This window comes from Anopheles moucheti, chromosome 3 (genome assembly GCF_943734755.1).
Source record: "Anopheles moucheti chromosome 3, idAnoMoucSN_F20_07, whole genome shotgun sequence".
In the NCBI taxonomy this organism is placed as follows: Eukaryota; Metazoa; Arthropoda; class Insecta; order Diptera; family Culicidae; genus Anopheles; species Anopheles moucheti.
Genome location: NC_069141.1, coordinates 43,634,374 through 43,653,635, shown reverse-complemented (window position 1 = coordinate 43,653,635; position 19,262 = coordinate 43,634,374). Strand labels below are relative to the sequence as shown.

Here is a 19,262-nt window from a genome sequence, read left to right as displayed (position 1 = left end):
TCTTCTCGTCATGAGCTAGTGGAAGTTAAGAAAATAAGATGCAGGCCGTTCAAGTTATTCTTGATATACCATTTACGAAGAGAATTCTGTCCAAAATAACATTTGAAACGATGCTGCACACAGGCGGATGGAATAAGAAATCTATGCTATCAAAAGGGAAGTGACCCGATCGAGGGCACGCGTTAGTTCGTTACGCACTTTTGAGCACCGTTCCGCATTCACCGATGGTTGCTAAATTCGATAGTGCACCGGCCTCGGATGCGTTTGCTTTGCGTTACACTTATACATTTTCTTCCAGTCCGTTGCACAGCGTATCATCTAACAGGAAAGGAGGTGTACTGTGCATGACGGGTGTAGGAACATAAACATTAAATGGTTGTCGCTGTGTGGGAGCAAACGTTGCCAAAAGCCTCCCACATGGGTTAGGAAGCAGCGTCATGGTAGAAACAGTACAATAGAAAAGGGTGCGACAATGTCAAACCGGTGTTGTTGGCAAAGAGATCGTCTTGCAATTCACATTACGACGCGCTGTAACATTTGTCCGCCTTACATGAGTTTACCCTTTTTATTGCACAATATTAACATGCTCTACTGGCAATGAAACAAATATTTTACGTGTACTGGGTAGTGTTATGAATGCAAATGATCATTAGAATTAAGTTCGTTAAATTCGTAGAACTGTTAAGTTAATTGTAAACACCTGGCGTTTTGGAAACTTTAAAAAGTTGGGAGTGTTTCACCATTTAACGCTGCAGCGAAATGCAACAACCGCTCACGTATTTTTCAATCGAAACCCATTCCTTTTTCGATGGCACTGATGGCGATGACGATGATGATGATGGAAATGATCGAAGATGTAAACGGAATGGTGCAGCAAAAGCCACCCATGCCACATTGCCGCTGTAACGGGTCGCCAAGCAAAACGAGGTCAACTAGATTACACAATTTGCACGACACTGCAACTCCAAACTTCAATTTGATGTGGAATAGGGTAGGAAAACCCGATTACTGCAATCGCATCGGACCATAAAAGGCATCCATTGCCTGCTACCATCAACGCGGAGGTAATGCTATCACTAAAACACCTGACTTACTTTGGTTTTCTTTTTCTTGGTGTTTGACGAATTCATCGTTCATACAGAATCCCAAAAGAAGCCCAGCAGCGAAAACGACTGTAGAACGACAACGGTGAGAATTTGCTTATCGTTTCACAGCTTGAGAGATGTATCGTCAGCATACTTCAAGCTGCTCATCGATAAAAGAAGCATTGCTGTAGTTACATAACATTTGCGGCCAACGGAAGCCCTCGCGAGAATGGTTGGTTGCCGAACGGCTACCGAGGGATTATCTGCCCCGCTGACTCCACGCGGAATTCGTAACAATTCACGCTGCTTTGCGGTGTATTTGCACGTTTTAAGCGGTAATAATTGTAAATCCGGGGTGTATCATTTCATAATTGTAGAAAATCATATCATATACGAACGCTTACCGCTGGCTTCCGCGTGATGTGATGCTTCCCCAACGGACGTTATCTATTTTCATGCGGTGGTGCTGTCTGCAACGTGGAATCGATTCAGCGATAATGGTTAAAACACGAGCACACACAGGCACAGTACACGGTGCATCAACGCTCGAACGCCGCCCGTAGGTGTGAGATTTCGAAATCGTGCGATACGATACCACTCGTTGTGACTGATTACGGACACTTTTCGAGGTTGTGTTACGTGCTGCTATGAACGGGAACAGTCAACAGCGGCACTACTATCACAATGCACTTATGCAGACGAATTTTCCCATGCCCGTTTATCACGAGCTTCTCACGAGCCTTTCGCCCTGCTTCGTTCGGCTCACCTGTTGTGGGCCAAGATTACTGAATGGGGTAGGAAAGTGTAGCATATCTTGCCGGAGTTGACTTATAGTGTGGTAGCAATTAAAAATTCCAGTTTCACTTTTTCATTTCTAGCCAATCGATTCCGACACTTTTCTTGCCTTTTCCATTTCTTTCACCGCTTCACGGAACGAACTGAAACAAAAGAAAATTTTTAACACTCCAAACACCGATTTCGATTCATCGGCCAGGCGGATGCACGATTTTCTCTCGCATTCAACCCGCCAGAGATCGTTGCGCTGGAAGTTTTGTTGTTTTTCACGTAGTTGGAAGTTTCCCGCAAACATACACACACATCCATGCACGCACATCATACCTTTGCACTGACACACTTGTACACCATGCGGGCTTTTCCGGTGGGTGGAAATTCACGACTCAAACAGCTCGACGGATCTTTCGCAATGCCTGCTGCAAGTAAAGATTCACCACCTCGCAAAGATAATCGGGCATGTGTGATGCCGAAAAGTGCCGTACTATATTACCAAGGAACACCGTAATCCCTCAGCTATTGGCCACATCTGGTTGTGTGTGTATGCAGAAAATTTTCGTTTCGGGCTTGACGTGACGAAAACCCACCCACCTTACCGCGCCGAAAGGAGTGAGAATTTAATCGATACGGTGCTGGCGAGGGATGGTTGTGTGCCGTTGGCCATCACAATTCACCAAACATTTGCTTACCCGCACCCGGTGGAGCCTCAGCAAAGTGTACTCTACACCGTGTCACTGGCTAACTTCGTCCGAGATGCGTTCGTGGTGCTTTTGTGCGAAAGAACTAGTGAGCAGAATGCGAAACATGAGCGTTACAACGCGTACACACTTTCAGGGCAAATCGTAAGCCTTGCTCTGCTCCCAATGGTGAAGCTATTTTCCTTACGTTTCCATGCCAGCGGAGTAACACAAGCGGGCATGGAAATCGGAGCCGACGTAGTTTCCACCACACGGTACGTACGATTTCGCGAGCAAACGCCGTGAGGGGTGGGTTTAAACTGAAAGAAAATCGCATCCCCACGATATGTGCGTGCGCGCTGACTCCATGGTGCGCTCCGCGAGAGATCCGAGCGTGGCACAGTGGTTGTCGGTTGTTTAAGCTGATGGACAAATTTGAACAATACTGGAACATACTTGCACTGGAAGAATTATGCCTCTGCCCACACAGTAGATTAAGTGGAGCACTTTTTTAGTATCCATTAGAAACTTTCACATCAAAATGTTACAAGGAAGACTTATACTACTAGTTATTACAGCAAGTACCCAAAAAATTTGTAATAATCTGAAACGCCAACAATATAAAAACAACACGGTAATTTAATTCTTTTTAATATCAACCAAATTCTGTTGCCTTGTGGAGAGTGTGATTGTTTATCCAATGAAGTGATACCCAAATTATCAAAACTATGCGAATAAGCCATCAGATTGATTAATCTCCCAGATTTTAATAACAGTATTCGTCACACGTGTTTGTTTATTATATTGATTCTTGTTTTCAAATGGATCACTTTTTATTACTTTTTCAATTTGACTATAGTTTTCAATTAAAAGATAATTTGTCAGATTTGAGTTATTGTGAGGATCTAGTATAGTTCGCTCAGTAGTAAAACAGTAGTTAATGCATTTTCATAATTTCTTGTTGCTGCTATATCGTGTGTGCGGCACGAAATTCTTTCAGATCCTATCATATGTCGCACATGCGCTCACACTTCTATGGCTGCACGAAAGAACTGTTTTTATTTACATCCTTTTCGGATAGATGAATAGCACCACTACTCATCGGTCGCTTATACCAGCACCCGTGTGCTACAAGGGTTGGCTGATTTTTTTTTATTTGATGTGGTTTCTGTTTTGTCGTAAACCGTCGATTTCTTTGCACTGGCGCTAACTGGGCAAGGTTGTTAACCTTGCCACGAACAAATTGCGCAACGTTTTCTATTTTCCTGTTCGCTTACTTGTTAGCATCGTTATGTGCTTGCTAATTAACAATTATTAAGCGGAAGCAGAGCAGCTACTGAACCACTTCGAACTTCATGCGTATCTCGGTATCCTTCAGCACATACATCAATTCTTCATCCTTTTGCGAACGCAGTTCGTCAATCGTAGCCTCCTTGAATCCGGCGTCCTTCGCCGGATCGTCTGGCACAACGGCACTGTTTACTAATGGCAACTGCGGTATTTGCGTACTAAAGCTGTGTCCAATACGTTCCGAATTACTAGGCGTTACACCAATACGTGCCCAGGAGTCGGCACCGAACGGTATGGTTAGGGGCGACGAATGATCAAAAGCGGCCGCACGAAAGGGATTTGAAGGACTTCCGAAACCTAAATGGTTCATCGTGTCTCTGGCAAGCTTCGAAAGGGAAGAGTTTTTCGAGGAATAGTACACCAAAGCGGCACCGAGCGTGTGTGCGATGGAGCGCAAACATCGGCAGACATGTTTGCGTACTTCCGAGTCCAAATTCTGGTAAACGTCGTACTTACCACCGACGATAACGATTGGAAATGGAAACAGCTCTAGTGTGCCGAGATCGGGATGCTCTTTACCGATCCTTTGGGCGGTCAGTGACTTCATTTCCTCGATCTGTCCAGCAGCGGCGTGCTTACCAGTCGCTTGCCTCAAACCATTCAGCACGCTTTCGAGATCGGTCCACAGTCGATCCGGTTGAGAAAGATCCAGCATAATTATGCTAGAGAACGTCTGCAGCCCATGCGAACGGATGGGCATTTCTATTAGCTGGCTGGAGTTAGCTAAACTACCCAGCTCCCAAACGTTGCATATATTCTTTTCGGCTCCCTGTCCCGAAGCAGTTTTACGGCCGAACGAATATTCTAATGCCAGTGTTGGGCGCGGTACATCATCCCGATCTAGGAATCTATTGATGAGCGTCGATTTTCCCTGAAAGGACAAATAATTCAATCATTAAACAAGTTGATTGGACCGACTTGAGGACCAATGCTTACTACTCCTTTGCTTCCGAGCACGAAAACCGTACGCTCGGTTGGCGCTGTAGCGAGCCGGGATTCATTTTTTAGTTGCTCTGTCACCAACTTGACGGCAATGTCCTGTATTGTTTCCGTCGTATCAACCTCCATCGAGTTTAGTTCACTCATGTTTTATCTCGTTTGATAAAAATACGACGGTTTCACACGACGCACAAAAAAGACGAAAAACGCTCAGATTAAATGTTACAACCTTCCGATAACAGACCGTGATGACGGTTGGCAATGGAACTGGAGTGGCATTTTACGTTGCTACGAACAACGAATTGTTTGGTAAACAGAAGTGGCTCGCCATAGTAACGCAGAAGTAGGTAGGTGCATACCATTTCCTAGCGCATTCTTGTTGGCTTGTTGCAACGAGTATTTGCACATTTTTCATTTTTTGGGCCATATTTACTATTGGGCCATAAATATTTCCCACATCCGTGTTTATACGAGATAAATGAAGAAGTGCGATAAATTAAAGTAAAAGTGAGCTAAATATCATTGTAACAAAGATGTATTCTGATAAGAGCGTCCCATGACACCTAAACGATAAAAATAAGTAAATAAGTTAAACAAAACATTCCTACAAACGATGGTAACGAAACATTGAAATTAAAGATCTAAATTGTTCTATTTTGGAGCGACGGAAGCAATAGGATAACAGAACGGCACAATATTTTGTTGATGTACACGTGTATTTATTTCCAAAATATGGTTTTATACTAAGTTGTAAAACTGCTTAAAAAGTGGCTAGCTTCAGTTGTTTGTCTTAACGGGCACATACTCCCTCTTTTATCAATCTTCCATACACCACAGCTTATAATTCCTTCATTTACGCTATTTCTGTATATCGATTACCATTAGTTTCTCTGTTTTGCGTGGGTGTATTCATCTAATATTATCTACAACAAACACTTTTTGCACTACCTTCAACGAAAATTAATAAGAAAAAACAAATAAACAGTTGTTTGCAGCATTCTGTGCCGCCCTTTCACTCTTGACCTCGTGTGTAACATTTTGTGTGTTTGATGTTGGTATGTCTTTCAATTGCATTGATGATTGCATAGTTAGCAGCAGTTCTGTATGATCGCACTTGATCACGCTTATTCTCTAATGCACGCTCTAATCAACCAAATTCTCCTCTCTCCGGGTGATGTGCTTTAGTAGTGTTTAATGCATTCCTTTATAGATTGCCGTCGACTAAGCTTCCATCTGTTGTTGTTTTTTTTTATTTGCCCTAATCTTTTTTTCTTTTGCCTATTCTAGATTATTGATGGAAAACGTATATCGACCTCATTGCACTTCACATTACATCACTATTTCCAACAAATATCAGCACAATTAGTACTTTTTAACGGAAAACTAATCATCACACAGCTCCAGCTATACAATATCGGTTAACAAATAAAATCCTGTGCGGAACAAAATATCGATGGGAGAACCTTCGATCAAAAGAAAAGTGCACAGATAGATCGTCTGCTGCAGTAACGATTATGAAACCTTTCTATAACGCACTAGAGTTTGTAGAAATTCGGTTCCGTTGATAAACGTATTGATGTTTTCTGCACGATATGTGTTGCAACAGGGATTGCATTCATTGCTGTAACATCCACACATATCACTATTTGGCCTCTGATTTGTCCGATTTGGTACCGGACGAGGTGGTTTTCTTCTGTAAACTACGATATTCCTCAAAAAGATGCTTCATATCAGCCAAGGCGCGACAAATCTCTTGCGCGAATCTTTCCGAGCTCTAAAATGTAAAATAAGGCAAATGAGATCATAAGTTTTATGTGCGTGTGCAATCAAATCATGTGCGCTGCGTTCATTACCGTTGTTCCACATGATTTTTTGGACGATATGTGGAAGAAGATGAGGTCCTCACCGGCCACGATGTACGACACACCATATCCATCGTCGGCAACAGGGCCGAAGCCGCCACCAGCACTAATGCAATTTGGATGCTTCTTCAGGTCCATTTTGGATGTTTGCCCGTGTGGCGTTTGACTAGTGGATAATCTCCATGGTTCACTCAACACTTCCTGCAGGAAGGGCGAGTCGATCTCCAGATACTTAGAAACGACATAGAGACAGAAAAGGTGTCGATCGATTCCTTTGCCACACATTGCGTCCTGGTAGCCCAGCTGGTGCCTTTCACAAGCCGCATTCAACAGACGAACACGTTCCTGGGCCTATTTCATGGGGATAAAGTGAAACAATGAATATTATGTAAAAAAACCCTAGCAAGGTATGTTCGGTACCACTTACCGCAACATTCTTATCAAGCATTGCTTTGACCCACGCAGCCGATTCAATTGTGCACGGACGAACGGTTTCCGTACGACCTTCGCGGAACAGCCGCGTCATTGATGCTTCGTACGTGAGGGAGAACTTGCCAGCATCACGATAGTACGCCAGCTGGAGCGCCATTTGAATAAAGGCATCCGGGGAAAGGCGGCATGTCTTCATCAGTCCCTTACCGTACGCATCATGTACCAGAATCCGCAAGTCCACATCCTATCAAATCGGAACAAAGTATAATAGTTACAATTCACGTACATACTGATGAAACAAACAATCTTACATTCAACAGCTTCTGGGCGGAAATGTGCGCCTCATCAATAGCGTCCAGCGCTACTCTGTCGTTCAGGTCCCACGTCAAACGTTTGGGAGTCGGTGGTTCAAATTCAGGAATGCCAGCAGTGTTGCCATTTTCATCATATCTATTCCATCCGATGTTTGTGATCGATGTGCACGAAAATGATAAAAAGAATTTAACTAATTAGGAAAATGTGGAGACAGTAAAGAACATTTCATGTGTTAGTTCGCTTTGTGCAAATTAGCATACAACGATAACTACTGGCATAGCAAACTACTGTTAGAAGCTTATCTAAAACCAAATTAATATGCATTTGAATAATAAAAACAAAAGCAATTAAAAGCTAAGCTATGTGTATTTTAGTAAATAAGTATTGTTTCAAGTGCATGGAATAAATAAATAATCACAAAGTGCATTCTAATACTCTCTCGCATACCGATTAGCATGAATCATACGACATTTTATAGCCCTACGTAAAGCATAATTTTGATCGAACATTTTTAATTTGTTTGTTAATGAAACTAAAACCGTGCAAAAATTATGATAAATGAATTTAATTAAAAAATTTGAAGCAGTTGTGCTCACGTGAAATTTTTTTTTACTAAGTACCGAATTTACGACTTTCTTTAAGAATGCTTCTCCGTTCCATACGGCAATTTTGATGGAATGATGAGAGATTAGTTGGGTTAGAATACATGCTTCATTCATGCTACACGTAATAGTGTAGACTGTTTAAGAGTAAGTTTTACGCTCGTCAGTGTGTTTGGGGTTTGGACAGGATGGTCTTTATATTAAATCCGTTACCGTTTAGTAGTTGCCTCTTCAGCGACAATATATTCCCAAACATGTGCCATAACAGGTGCATCAGCCCTGGTGAAAAACAGAAGTCAATAGAACAGTAGTAATAGTTATACGTAAAGTTTGGAAGAAGTAATCATGGTAAATGGTTTTGGGATTTGAATGGATTATTTATCGATCGATGAAGAGAGAATACAGTGTGTACAGAAACGTCGGATAGAAATGTTGTCATATTATGTACAGTTTGGCGTATTGAAATAGATCAGTTGAGAAAATAGTCTTCAAGAAAGCGATAAAGCGGTCCAATGGTATATTTTCCCCGGTTGTTTGTTTGTCAGTGAAAGAAAAAGAAGCTTGTCGCACCATCACCTGTCCATTTAAACAGCTCAATACACCCACTGATTATCCTTTCCAACATTCTTCTTGTAGAATACAACCAGCGCTATTGTGGAACCAAATGCAGAAACTAAAGCATAATGTGAATATATTTACAACGACAAAGTGATCTTAATCCATTATTATCACAATTTTCTACCGAAAAAGTAGCTATCACCATTTTCATTCTGAGCAGTACACGTGCGAATGTTCCGCAAGGAAACACATATCCAAATAGTGGTCTCTTTAAGCAAGACCGTTGTGTAATAACTATGTACATAAGCAAAACAGGAACAAAAGCAAACGTTTTAATAAGATGGCGTTGAACACTTTACCGCTGCTCAGTTTCTCCCATGATCAACATTTCCCAAATGTGCGACATAACGGCTGCATCCGCCCTGTGTAAGTGTTCGATGACGAAACGACGTACGGCCGGGATTGGCGAAGGGGAATATTGGTGAGATAACGGATCGAATCGTATAACATATAGATGTTCAATATGGTTTGAATCAGATCGACACGAATTACATTGGAGTATCGTGATTATGATGTCCGCGAAAAAGCATTTGGTTGGTGAATTGTTTATTCGATGTGGACGTTGTACGGCGAGTTGGTAAATCATTGTTGGTGTATGTTTTTTTTTTTTACAAAAATGAGATTTGAAAGAAGAATAAAAAATGCATGAAACAATTTGCTGCATATTTGGATGTCGGAAACGATCACGATTCTGCACTAATTAACACTGTTGTCGAAGGACACCTCGAGAATTACAGAACGAATCCAACGATGAAATAACAATGACACGTCTTATTGATACGTTGGCATCTATTACTATCGATTTACAATAGTGATAATCTGTGAAATTAAATGATCATGAAAAGACAACATGAACAGTCCAACTTACCAAGTATGTTCCGCATTAAATCCGATCTATATGTGCAATAGAGTAAAGTAAACGATGCATTATTGAAAAATAGGAAATCGTCTTTTACTTATCAGAATATGCTTACCCTTCCGTTGCTACCAACACACACGGTAAAGCTCTTGTCGAACCAACGATCGTGTCCATTGCCGTGCAACAAGTAACGTCCAAACTGATCTAACTTTTCCGGATGAGCCAAATCAAATTCGAAGGGTTTTTCATCGAGAGACAGTACGAACGCAGCACTTTCGACGGTATGCAGCGATGTGCGGTTCACTCCCTTGGCAAACACCGTTTGCCTAATCTGGGCCCATTTGGTACGATCACCGGCCGTCAGCGAAGCTAACAACTCTTCACCCGGTTGGGGTTTTTCCGCACCCTGTTGCAAGATATGTTCGATCTGAATTTGCAGCTCACACGGGCGCAAAATTCTACCATTATGATAGATGATAACTTTGTAATAACAGCTACGGTACAGTACGACGATGTGGTTCGAATCTTGATAGTGAATGATCTTATCACTCTCTACTCCGGGAGCACGTACGGTATTGAAGATACGCTCATACTGCCATGAACACAGTGGCACCAAACCTTGCACTAGAATCTGCAAACGTAATTGAACCAATGTATTAAACTAAGGAATCAGTTGCTGCAAATTCTACACCTACTTACCGGCTCTAGTTCCTGACGTTCAACTGTACGGCGGAACTGTAGCAACAAGTTCACCACACTAGCGGCACGTGCACTCTGTACCTTGGTCGGGTGCATGAAAATAGCATCAATGCCGTAAAAGTTGCTGTTTACCATCAGTGCTCCACGGCCTCGCAGATAGACGTACTCTTCCCACCAATCAGATACGTAGTTAGTAGACCACCAGCTCTTGAGGAACAGATATCGTTGCAATTTTGTAGAGATGCCGAGCTGGAATTCTTTCGCGAGCCGTTCCATACGGTTGTAGTTGGTATCATCCAACAGTGGACGAACGGAGCGAAGGTAACGCGACATCGTATCTTGCACGCTTGGCAACGGTAGCCTCGGGAGCGATCCTTGAAAGCTGTACAGTCCTGGCTTATTCCAGGTGGCAAGAACTTTCACAAACAATCCCCACAGTCTTGTCTGGCGGTGAAACATATAGAATGAAATAAAACACATATTAGCAATGGCATAACGAACTACACCCGCTAGAATTATCTGGGGCAATACCTGTAAGGAAACTCTGCTACCAGGAGCACGTTTTTCATACATCCACCCTTTGTACATCAACAGCAGTTTTAATGAATAGCGCATTGCGTAGCAAATCGATAGCCATACTACCAACCCGGCAAGTGAGCATGCCGTCAACTGCCATTGGAGTGAATTGCTAGAATAATAGAAAAATAATGATAATGTTAACCAATGCGAAAGCGCTGTTTGCCGTACAATTTGCTTACCCTGGTAAAATTGATAACCATTTGGCCACCAGATCGAATGGAACGTGTCGTTGTGTAAAATGAAGTCCTATCGCGATCGCTATCACCAACCACAGGCTTTGTAGGTGAGCCGGATAAACACCGTTGCGTACTCCAGTCTGCAAAGTGATGTGAATGAGTAATGATGGAAAGAATTCTAAACGAAATCTCGCCTTCCACATACCCGGAATCGAGCCAATCGCTTCTTCCACGAACGGACACCTGACTGCCAGACGAGGTCCAAGACCTCACGATCGTAATTGATGTCCCATCCTTCATGGGTGATTGAGAATGAGAATGCAACAGCTGAATGTGCTTCAGCCATTGCACCGGCCTATACGTTACCGGTACAAATACAGCAATATTCGATCACACTTCACAACTTTCAGCAACTTCCGTCTGTAACTCAACCTTCCAGCGCAATCGGGCTACGATCCGTGATAATTGCTCCCTCGCTGTTCAATCACAACCGTTCAGAACCCGTTGTTAAGTTCAACGATCGCGGTGATATGGTAAAGCTGATAAAAATATTCGAAACTCACTGTAAAAGACCAAAAGAAAAGAGTAAATAAATAACAATACGAAAGGAATAATGCATTAGATATCAAAATAGGTCACCACCGGACACACCGATTAGGGGTGTTCGGACCACTCACAACAGGTTCGTCGTTTCCTAATATAACACAAAACGCTGTCTATGCTGATAAGTTTCAGCTCGGGAACTGACAAACGTTATCAGTGTGTTAAGAAAGCATGTCGCGGTCGCGGTACTGACAACCGGTTCCAGATAAATAGCATGATGGAAAACGTACAGTCACGCTGCTGTTGACCATATTTTCTGATTGCGGCGAAGATTGAAGGTTAATACTGTTTCACACTCATTGTAGTAACAGGTGCACGGCCCGTGGGGGAGTGTAAGTATTATAATTGCTCAGGACAGCATTCAGTGGAGGGGAGAACTCACGCACTTCTAAGGAACAAGCACAAGCAAAAAAGGAATAATCAAGCATTATTCTTTGATAGATTTCATTTGTGTCACGCATATTTTAATTTTTCGCGCTTGTATTTGTCTCCACAAAAACTTGAAACAATGTTGCTTATGTTTTGAAACACTCGTGACCTTTCCAGATTTATCAACTCTCACTGATCCTCCTGGCGACGTATAACACGACAGATAACGAACACACGGAAAGATTTCTACACGCGGTCAATGACGATAGTAAAGATTTTCACGTGATTATATATTAAACTTAAATCTGAAGTACAATCGTGAGCAGCACGTTTGTTATCGTTGTTGTGTAAGCATTTCAAAGGTGTGCACTTGATGAAAAACAACACTCTTTTGATAAGGAAATAGAAAAAAAAACAAACAAACACTGCATTCAACAAAAACAGTTCTTTCTGCAATATATTTACTGCATTTACAAGCATGACCTTCCTCAAAAACAACACTACATGCAACAACAATGAATATGACTTTTATCTACAGTACATTACGTCGGCAAACCAACCGTACCAACCATCTGTGAGCATCGAAATCTGGCCGAACTGCGTCTCTCCGGTTGGTAACTTTCGATTCGATTGCAAAATCATCACTTCCATTGACCTTGAGAGCTTAAAGGCTACCCCGCACGAAATGCCTGCCATTGGTGAACATAGGCGAACATAGGCGCACATAGGAGAACGGAATGCACAAACGTACGAACCGTCCAATGCCAACGGTGCTGCGGTTACGAAATGTCGATATGGTTTTGAAGAAACCGGATCGCGCAGATTTAACGGCGATATTTGTTTGCGTTTGACATTGAAAAGCCCACCATTCGGCATTTGAGCTTCTGCTGAAATTAACTCCAAGCGTACCGTTTTCTGGTCAGTGTGAAGGCGTGTGAAGAGTGTCTGTTAAAATCTGGAGAAAACTGTTTACTCCAACACGGTGCTCGGCCGGAGCCGATATGGTTGTTTCCACGTGCAGCAACCAAACATAACGCTTCGCGCCACCGTCGGCAACAATTCGTTGTGTCGGGGTGATTTTCTCGAACTGCAGAGAACTACTATACCATATGCACGCCACATGCCTGGGCTAGGCTTATAAAGTTTAACAGTAAACTTTCCACTTTCCATTCGCCTGAAACCTACACCGCTCGGCTCGCGCCCCGGTCTGCCACACGGAAGAGGTCGTTGAGGCAAGTGCGAAGGTGAGAGCCATTTATTTCCATTTCGTTATTAGAGCATACCTATTCGATGGAGCTAAATCTACTGCTCACAATGACCTAACCGTGTGGCGACAGGCAAACGGGTCAAGCATCAAGTTCTAATGAGGAAGTAATGCATTCCTTCATTTGCGCGATGTTCACACCGTACCGAGCACTGTTCCTGCTACATTTAAGCAATCCCCGTTAGTGGCCGGCCTGCCTGCACAAACACTGTTGTTAAGTGGTGGCGACGTGGGGACGCACAGAGCCCTTAAGGTCGTCCAGTTTCAATACAGGTAGACAACACCGTAAACTCCACCTTTCACCAGAAATCACTTACAAAACAGTTCGGCTTCCAAATGTTTTCCAATTTCGGCAGGTATCGATCACGATCGTGAAGATCGCTTGGGTGATGCATACTCGATTTAAAAGCTATGCTGATGAAACGGCCCTTCTCGTAACGGCTATGCGGTGATCGCGGGCTCTGTACCTTTACTATGTTTCGAAACGCGAAGTTGCTCAAGCCGCCAAAGATCGAATACCAAAAGGGCTGGTCTGTAACCTTCCCGATCGATCGAATGGAACGGTTGAGGTTTTCTGTGGCTGATCACAGCGGACACAAACACAAAGAGACAAGATCGTTTGAGTCCAGCTGATGGTTGGTCTCAGAGACGGTTAATTTCCCCACCATAGTAAGTTTCAGTCACAGCACCTTGATCACAACCAGCACTCGGAAGCCCTTTTGCACTGTGGTGGTATGTACGCTTTATGTGAACATCTGCTGAAAGGCTTCACACAGTACTTCAGATACTTAAAAATTAGATTAAAGATGATTCGGTTATTGGAATGCAAGATCATTAATATATCACCACATTACCCTCCGAACACTACAACAACGAGAAGTCACAGTATGAATGGAATAAATGGGGAAAGGGGGTCCACACTACCGTTATCAACTTGCAGCCTTGTATGGGGACGAACTAAACACGTCTTTCCGCTTGTCACTACCTCACGTGGAAGCTGCCAGTGCGTGATAATAATGATATGGACGACGCCCGTCAGCAGAACAATGACGACGAACCGCGCGCAATGACTAGTGACCGTCGACTAACGCTCGTTGCCACCGACGATGTTGCCGTGAACCGAAGTTCACCCAAACCGATGGAGGACGTGGGGGAAAGGGAGATGCGTCCAGCACGCATGTTCTACGTCACGCACCTTTGTGTTTTGACGTGTTGGTTGGCGTGTGACCACAGCAGTGGTGGTGTGGCTTTTGCTGGTGAGATGTGACTTTTTCTTGACATTGTTGTGCGAACGACTGCTGATCCCTCCGTACCTTATTTTTGCCTTACGGCTCTTGTTTCCTTTCGGCTAAAGCTAAAAAGGCAGTAGTACTGGAAAGATATGATCTTCAGTCGCACGATGCATCTGTGAGGTGCTATCGAAGTGACTTTTGTGTCTGTAATAGAATGGAATTTTATATTTCATATTTATATTTGCAAGCATTTCGACCTTTGATTATTAGTCAGCGTATTTTGCTTTAGTCGCGTCTAGTGATCCCTGGTAATCCTCGATTAATGAATGCTAAGCCGTTGAAACCTGATGACACATGTGCCCAAATTGAATGTGTGATTGATTAAAAAACACATCCTCCTGTAACACAGGAAAAGCCTCAGAGGTTTGGGTTCAATGTTCCATTTAGCACCCGTAATACTTCACCTTTGTACCGGAAAGTTGTCAACCGTAAAACAAGATGTTCGATTCTCTCTCTCTCTCTCCGCCAAAAAAAAACTTGATTCTTGTGGTATTCTTGCGTCCGAGCATCAAATACATAAAAATCAACCAAAAGCATACTCAACACGCCCCGAAAACCGAATTCGCGATAGTGACGTAAATGCGAAGCGAACCAGTACAAAGTCCATCCCTCTGGCAATAGCGTTGCGCCGTAGGTCGCCGATAGTGAAGCACGCGCAGCCTTAGCGAGTTCCGGCAAAATACAATCCACATGTATTTGTACGGCTCGCGACGATTGTCTCGAGAGCCGGTTGGATTATGATGATTACATATAGCCGCGGCGTCGTGAAACTTCAACCAACCCAAATAGAACGCTTCTCGTAACGCTGAGAACGCCGGCTGATGGGGAATGTAGGAAAATGTTCGCTACTTGACTATGATTGTTGTGAAAAATAGCATAAAGCATAATCTGGCTTGGGAGCGCATAACGTTATTACCATCGTGTCGCTCGTCCGTCACGCCAAGTTTTACGTCAAACGTGTGCCGATTTTTAGCAAATTCACTGCACGGATATAGCCAGCGTCGCATTAATGCTTGGTGTGTTTCCCGACACTGCGAAAGGAATAATCTTTTCATAAACCTATCAGCTTCGGATCTAGAACGAACCGGTTACTAAATCCTGCCCTGGAACGAGGAAGTGATAAGTGGCAATGGTTATGCGCAAAAAAATGATTAACTTATCGGTGGATAGGGCATATCAGCATATAGACACGTAACCATCATCATATAGAATACAGTGGCGGACGGAAAAGCGTTGCGACACATATAAATCCGGCCTGCTAATAGATTTTATTCGGTCAGATAAATAATTGTAAAAACCCTCAAGAACAACACAAGATCTAACAAAGCATATACGTGAATCAACGAGACATATATGTCTACATTTTGCAATAAAATTAATTTTACCCACCAATTAATTATTGATCGGTCTGAAAGTTTGCTAATGTTGCTTCAACGCGAAACTTGCCAAAACGCATGCGATAATGAAGACAGTGGTGTTTAAGAGCTATTTTACTCCAAAAATCGAAACTTAATGTCCCTATTCCCCTATTGTCTATTTTATTTGTCTGAAAACTCGTTTCAAGTCTGTAGCCCGCAGCTTCAAAATAGTGATGAGAATTTCGTTCCGAACCGACTAGGTTCGTTCCGTTCCTTCTGTGATCGAACGATCGGATCAGGGTTTTTTTAAATTTACAGTCAGTTTTTAGCCGAAAAAATGAATCTTTCCCATCACTACTTTAGAATTCTCTCTACCAACTGGCTCTATTCGTGAAAACGGTGCCGACCCCAGAACTCCATTCTACGGAATGTGAGCCATCCCAAAGGACTTTGAATGGTTCATTTATATTCTTATTAGTGATGAGCTAATGTGATTCAGATTCATGAATGAATCTTTGAACTGAATGAATGAATCCGAATCTCTATTCGAAATTTTCATGAATCCTATAAGAATAATGAATTAGATAAGATCTGTTTGTTATTCCTATATAACACCTACCGTAAAAACATAATTTTGTTCTTCAAAACTTAAAAAAAAACTCTTGATAGTTCAGCTTAACTATTTTCATAGAATATAATAAAATATCTTTCGGTTTATTTCTCCATGTGTGATTAGTTCTTAATGCGTCTTACGTTTGACCTCGCATATGATTTGTAATATTTATCAGTTGATCGCATTTTGGCTTTGGACATTTTGTCTAAACATCGTTATGCGAAACAAAGCAACTGCTCACCAATAATCCTTCTCTAGGTCACAAATACGGAAAACCTTACCTAAAACATTACTAACAGATAGCTGACTGACTGATAAGCAAGGAATACGATGAAGAACGGCGTCAAAAAAGTTAAAAATATATACTCAAAATGGATAAGTAACATTTGTCGGAGCAAATCCCACGATAAGCCTGTCCAGCGATGTTAACTCCCCAAAGGAAGTTCCGACTGATCATTGACAATCGAACTCAACTGATACGCCAGTGAGCGAAGCTTCCACAGTGACCGTTCCGTTCGTAATATAGCTTAAGCTTGGACGATAAGTTATGCTTGTGAGTTTCATTAGTTGACACGGTAATGGCAAGCTAGCCGGTTTTGGTACATTTTCATGATCATGTTTGATTCACGCCACTGTATGTTCTAAACGCACGCTGATCGTATGAACGTATGACCTTTGGAATTGCGGGATCTGTGATGCAGTACGTCCATTCTCGCGTCGATTGTGCAAAATAAATTACAACAATCAACAGAGCATCGAGAGCGTCTCGATAGCTTGCACATTTGCAACAACTACTGAAGCATTAAAACGCGCACAATTGTACTGGTGGTGTAGGCACAAAGCAGTAATCCTAAAACTAGTTTTCTACATCTCTCGCCCACCTAACCTAGGAAAATATCGACGTCACAGAGGGGTCTATAGAGTGATGTTGGTCAGGTGGCTTTTTTTTTGTTACAAACGAACAATGTACGATATTAACGGCATATTAACTGGACAATTAGAAGCCGACATATTCTTCCATTCCCCAAAGATTTCAATGTGGTACAAACCCACTAGCACCCGCTCCAAAAATGGTGGCCATTCCATCAGCTGCGACCGATCGGTTGTAACGACTGCGGCGTTATTTTGGAGCTGTGTGTGAGAGTGATTGCTGCAAGCGGGCGAGTTCATTCATCAGACGCGTACACACATTCATGCGGTTTGTCGCTGAAAAGGACTTTGACCGCTGAGAAACGCGGTTTGTTGTCGCAGCTTTAGTTTTTCGTTTGCGTTGAATGATTGCATAATTTGATTCCATTTTTCGGTTCTCTTCTTTTCAAATAAGGTGCGTTTTGCCTGTTGTTTGCGTGAAAGAGCGCCCAGAGTTTGGATTGTTGGAGATCGTTCGTTTCGAATAAAAACAAAACGAAAAGACCTTCAAGGTCAGCCAAGGGAAAGCTGTTTTGGCGCCCAGAAAATAATGTTTGAGTGTGGAAGCCAAAATTAAAGGTTTTATTAGACGAAGTTGAATTCTTTTTGTATGATTGTATCAATAAGTAATTTGCAACTTAACAATATAATAAAAAAGCAATTCACAATAAGTGATAAAGATTATACATCTGACGTTCTTCTGCTTAATAGTGGAGATATTAATGCAAAATATACATTTCTAATTATGTATGATGTGTAGTTATGTTCGTTTTCGAACAATGTTTTGGCCTTGATCCCACAAATATTTTCACCGTGTTAACCTTTATGTTGCAATTTGTTTACTCGAGAAGATTTCTATTTGTTTGCCGTACTTCGATACTCGAGGCAAAAGATTAGGCAAATGATGTGATTAGCACGTTATTACGGAGAATACATCCTGTTTGTAATGTCAATTCCCGCCATGGGAAGCTGCTTTTTGCTTCGAAATAGCAACACCTGAATAGAGCACCTGAACATCATTTAGAATTTTTAATATCGTTTAAATATTTTTACTTTAGCTGAAATTAACAACCGAACATATGTACAGTACACCGTACATGTTTACCATGCTTACTGCCACGCATCGCCACAGATGTATGTGTGTGCTTAGGAGTATACGCATACATGCACGTTGTAGGAGGGTGCACGAAACACAAAAGTAGGTCAGTGGAAAAACGAAACCAAACAAACGGGAATGCCGACTGGCAAGGACGAACGGGAACATCACGTTATGTATGTGTATTTACTCTCACGCATATTCTGCGAATTGAAAATTCTGTTTACTACCGTCTTGATCAACTGGTTAGCTATAGCAAAGCCATCGTATGCTCAATTTAATGTAGGAATTCCATATTCTCCTCGCAGTTGATCATGTTTCTAGAAGTTGGTGAGCGACAGAAAGGTGTCCAAAACCATGCAACAGAAAAGGTTATGGACAACTTGCGCCTAGCATAAAAAAATTCACATCCGCGATGTGTTGCGTCGGAATCTTCGTCACAAATAGTGTCGACGTTCAAAGTTCTTTCTATTTTTAATCACACTTACTTCGGCACCACCCAGCCGCGCTATTGCTCCGTTTTTCTCTGTACGCAACACGGAATACGCCTTTGCACCTTTTCTACCCTTTTCCACTGACAGTGAAGATAGGATGTTTTTAAAAATATGTTCACAGCATAAAAGCACTTTTCGTAATACGCGTAGTTTGGTGCGTTTAATTCAATTACCACTATACACTGATTACGCAAAACGAACACGACATAAAATAGAGAAAACGGGACTCCAACTATGAGGAACCGACCGCATTCAAGTTTTGATATTTTGCTATGCGAA

At 42.3% G+C, this 19,262-nt stretch overlaps 3 protein-coding genes across 5 annotated transcripts in view; all 3 read right to left on the bottom strand.

Annotated features, from left to right (window-relative positions):
* Positions 1-1,606, bottom strand: part of LOC128300796 (protein numb) — a 31,722-nt gene extending 30,116 nt beyond the window's left edge. Inside the window, exon 1 of the mRNA XM_053036994.1 lies at positions 1,490-1,606. The gene's annotated coding sequence lies outside the window, so the exon portion shown is untranslated. The remainder of the gene's footprint in view (positions 1-1,489) is intronic.
* Positions 1,607-3,887: 2,281 nt separating this feature from the next.
* On the bottom strand, positions 3,888-4,990 carry LOC128304848 (cytoplasmic dynein 2 light intermediate chain 1). The gene is made up of 2 exons (XM_053042089.1): positions 4,841-4,990; positions 3,888-4,775 (listed from the first exon to the last, which is right to left on the bottom strand). The coding sequence occupies exons 1-2, from the start codon at positions 4,988-4,990 to the stop codon at positions 3,888-3,890; spliced, it is 1,038 nt and encodes a 345-aa protein (XP_052898049.1).
* Positions 4,991-6,022: 1,032 nt separating this feature from the next.
* Positions 6,023-19,225, bottom strand: LOC128302148 (carnitine O-palmitoyltransferase 1, liver isoform). Of its 3 annotated transcripts, none has more exons than XM_053038896.1 (12): positions 18,978-19,225; positions 11,191-11,547; positions 10,989-11,125; positions 10,762-10,918; positions 10,231-10,674; positions 9,647-10,162; positions 9,541-9,566; positions 8,972-9,034; positions 7,449-7,587; positions 7,133-7,381; positions 6,697-7,056; positions 6,023-6,617 (listed from the first exon to the last, which is right to left on the bottom strand). In XM_053038896.1, exons 2-12 carry the CDS (start codon positions 11,329-11,331, stop codon positions 6,486-6,488), a joined length of 2,364 nt encoding a protein of 787 aa, XP_052894856.1. In that variant the 5' UTR covers positions 11,332-11,547; positions 18,978-19,225; the 3' UTR covers positions 6,023-6,485. The 3 variants fall into 3 exon arrangements, with proteins under 3 accessions (XP_052894856.1, XP_052894854.1, XP_052894855.1); XM_053038894.1 differs by lacking the exon at positions 8,972-9,034 and adding an exon at positions 8,268-8,333; XM_053038895.1 differs by lacking the exons at positions 8,972-9,034; positions 18,978-19,225 and adding exons at positions 8,268-8,333; positions 14,146-14,273.
* Positions 19,226-19,262: the final 37 nt, after the last annotated feature.

Excerpts from the sequence above, each read along its gene's own strand:
- LOC128304848 (XM_053042089.1), bottom strand. The coding sequence starts at position 4,990 with ATGAGTGAACTAAACTCGATGGAGGTTGATACGACGGAAACAATACAG. Across the intron at positions 4,776-4,840 it reads TGCTCGGAAGCAAAGGAGTA|GGAAAATCGACGCTCATCAA; the intron begins GTAAGCATTGGT and ends TTGTCCTTTCAG.
- LOC128302148 (XM_053038894.1), bottom strand. The coding sequence starts at position 11,331 with ATGGCTGAAGCACATTCAGCTGTTGCATTCTCATTCTCAATCACCCAT. Across the intron at positions 11,126-11,190 it reads AGCGATTGGCTCGATTCCGG|ACTGGAGTACGCAACGGTGT; the intron begins GTATGTGGAAGG and ends ATCACTTTGCAG. Across the intron at positions 10,163-10,230 it reads AACGTCAGGAACTAGAGCCG|ATTCTAGTGCAAGGTTTGGT; the intron begins GTAAGTAGGTGT and ends TTACGTTTGCAG.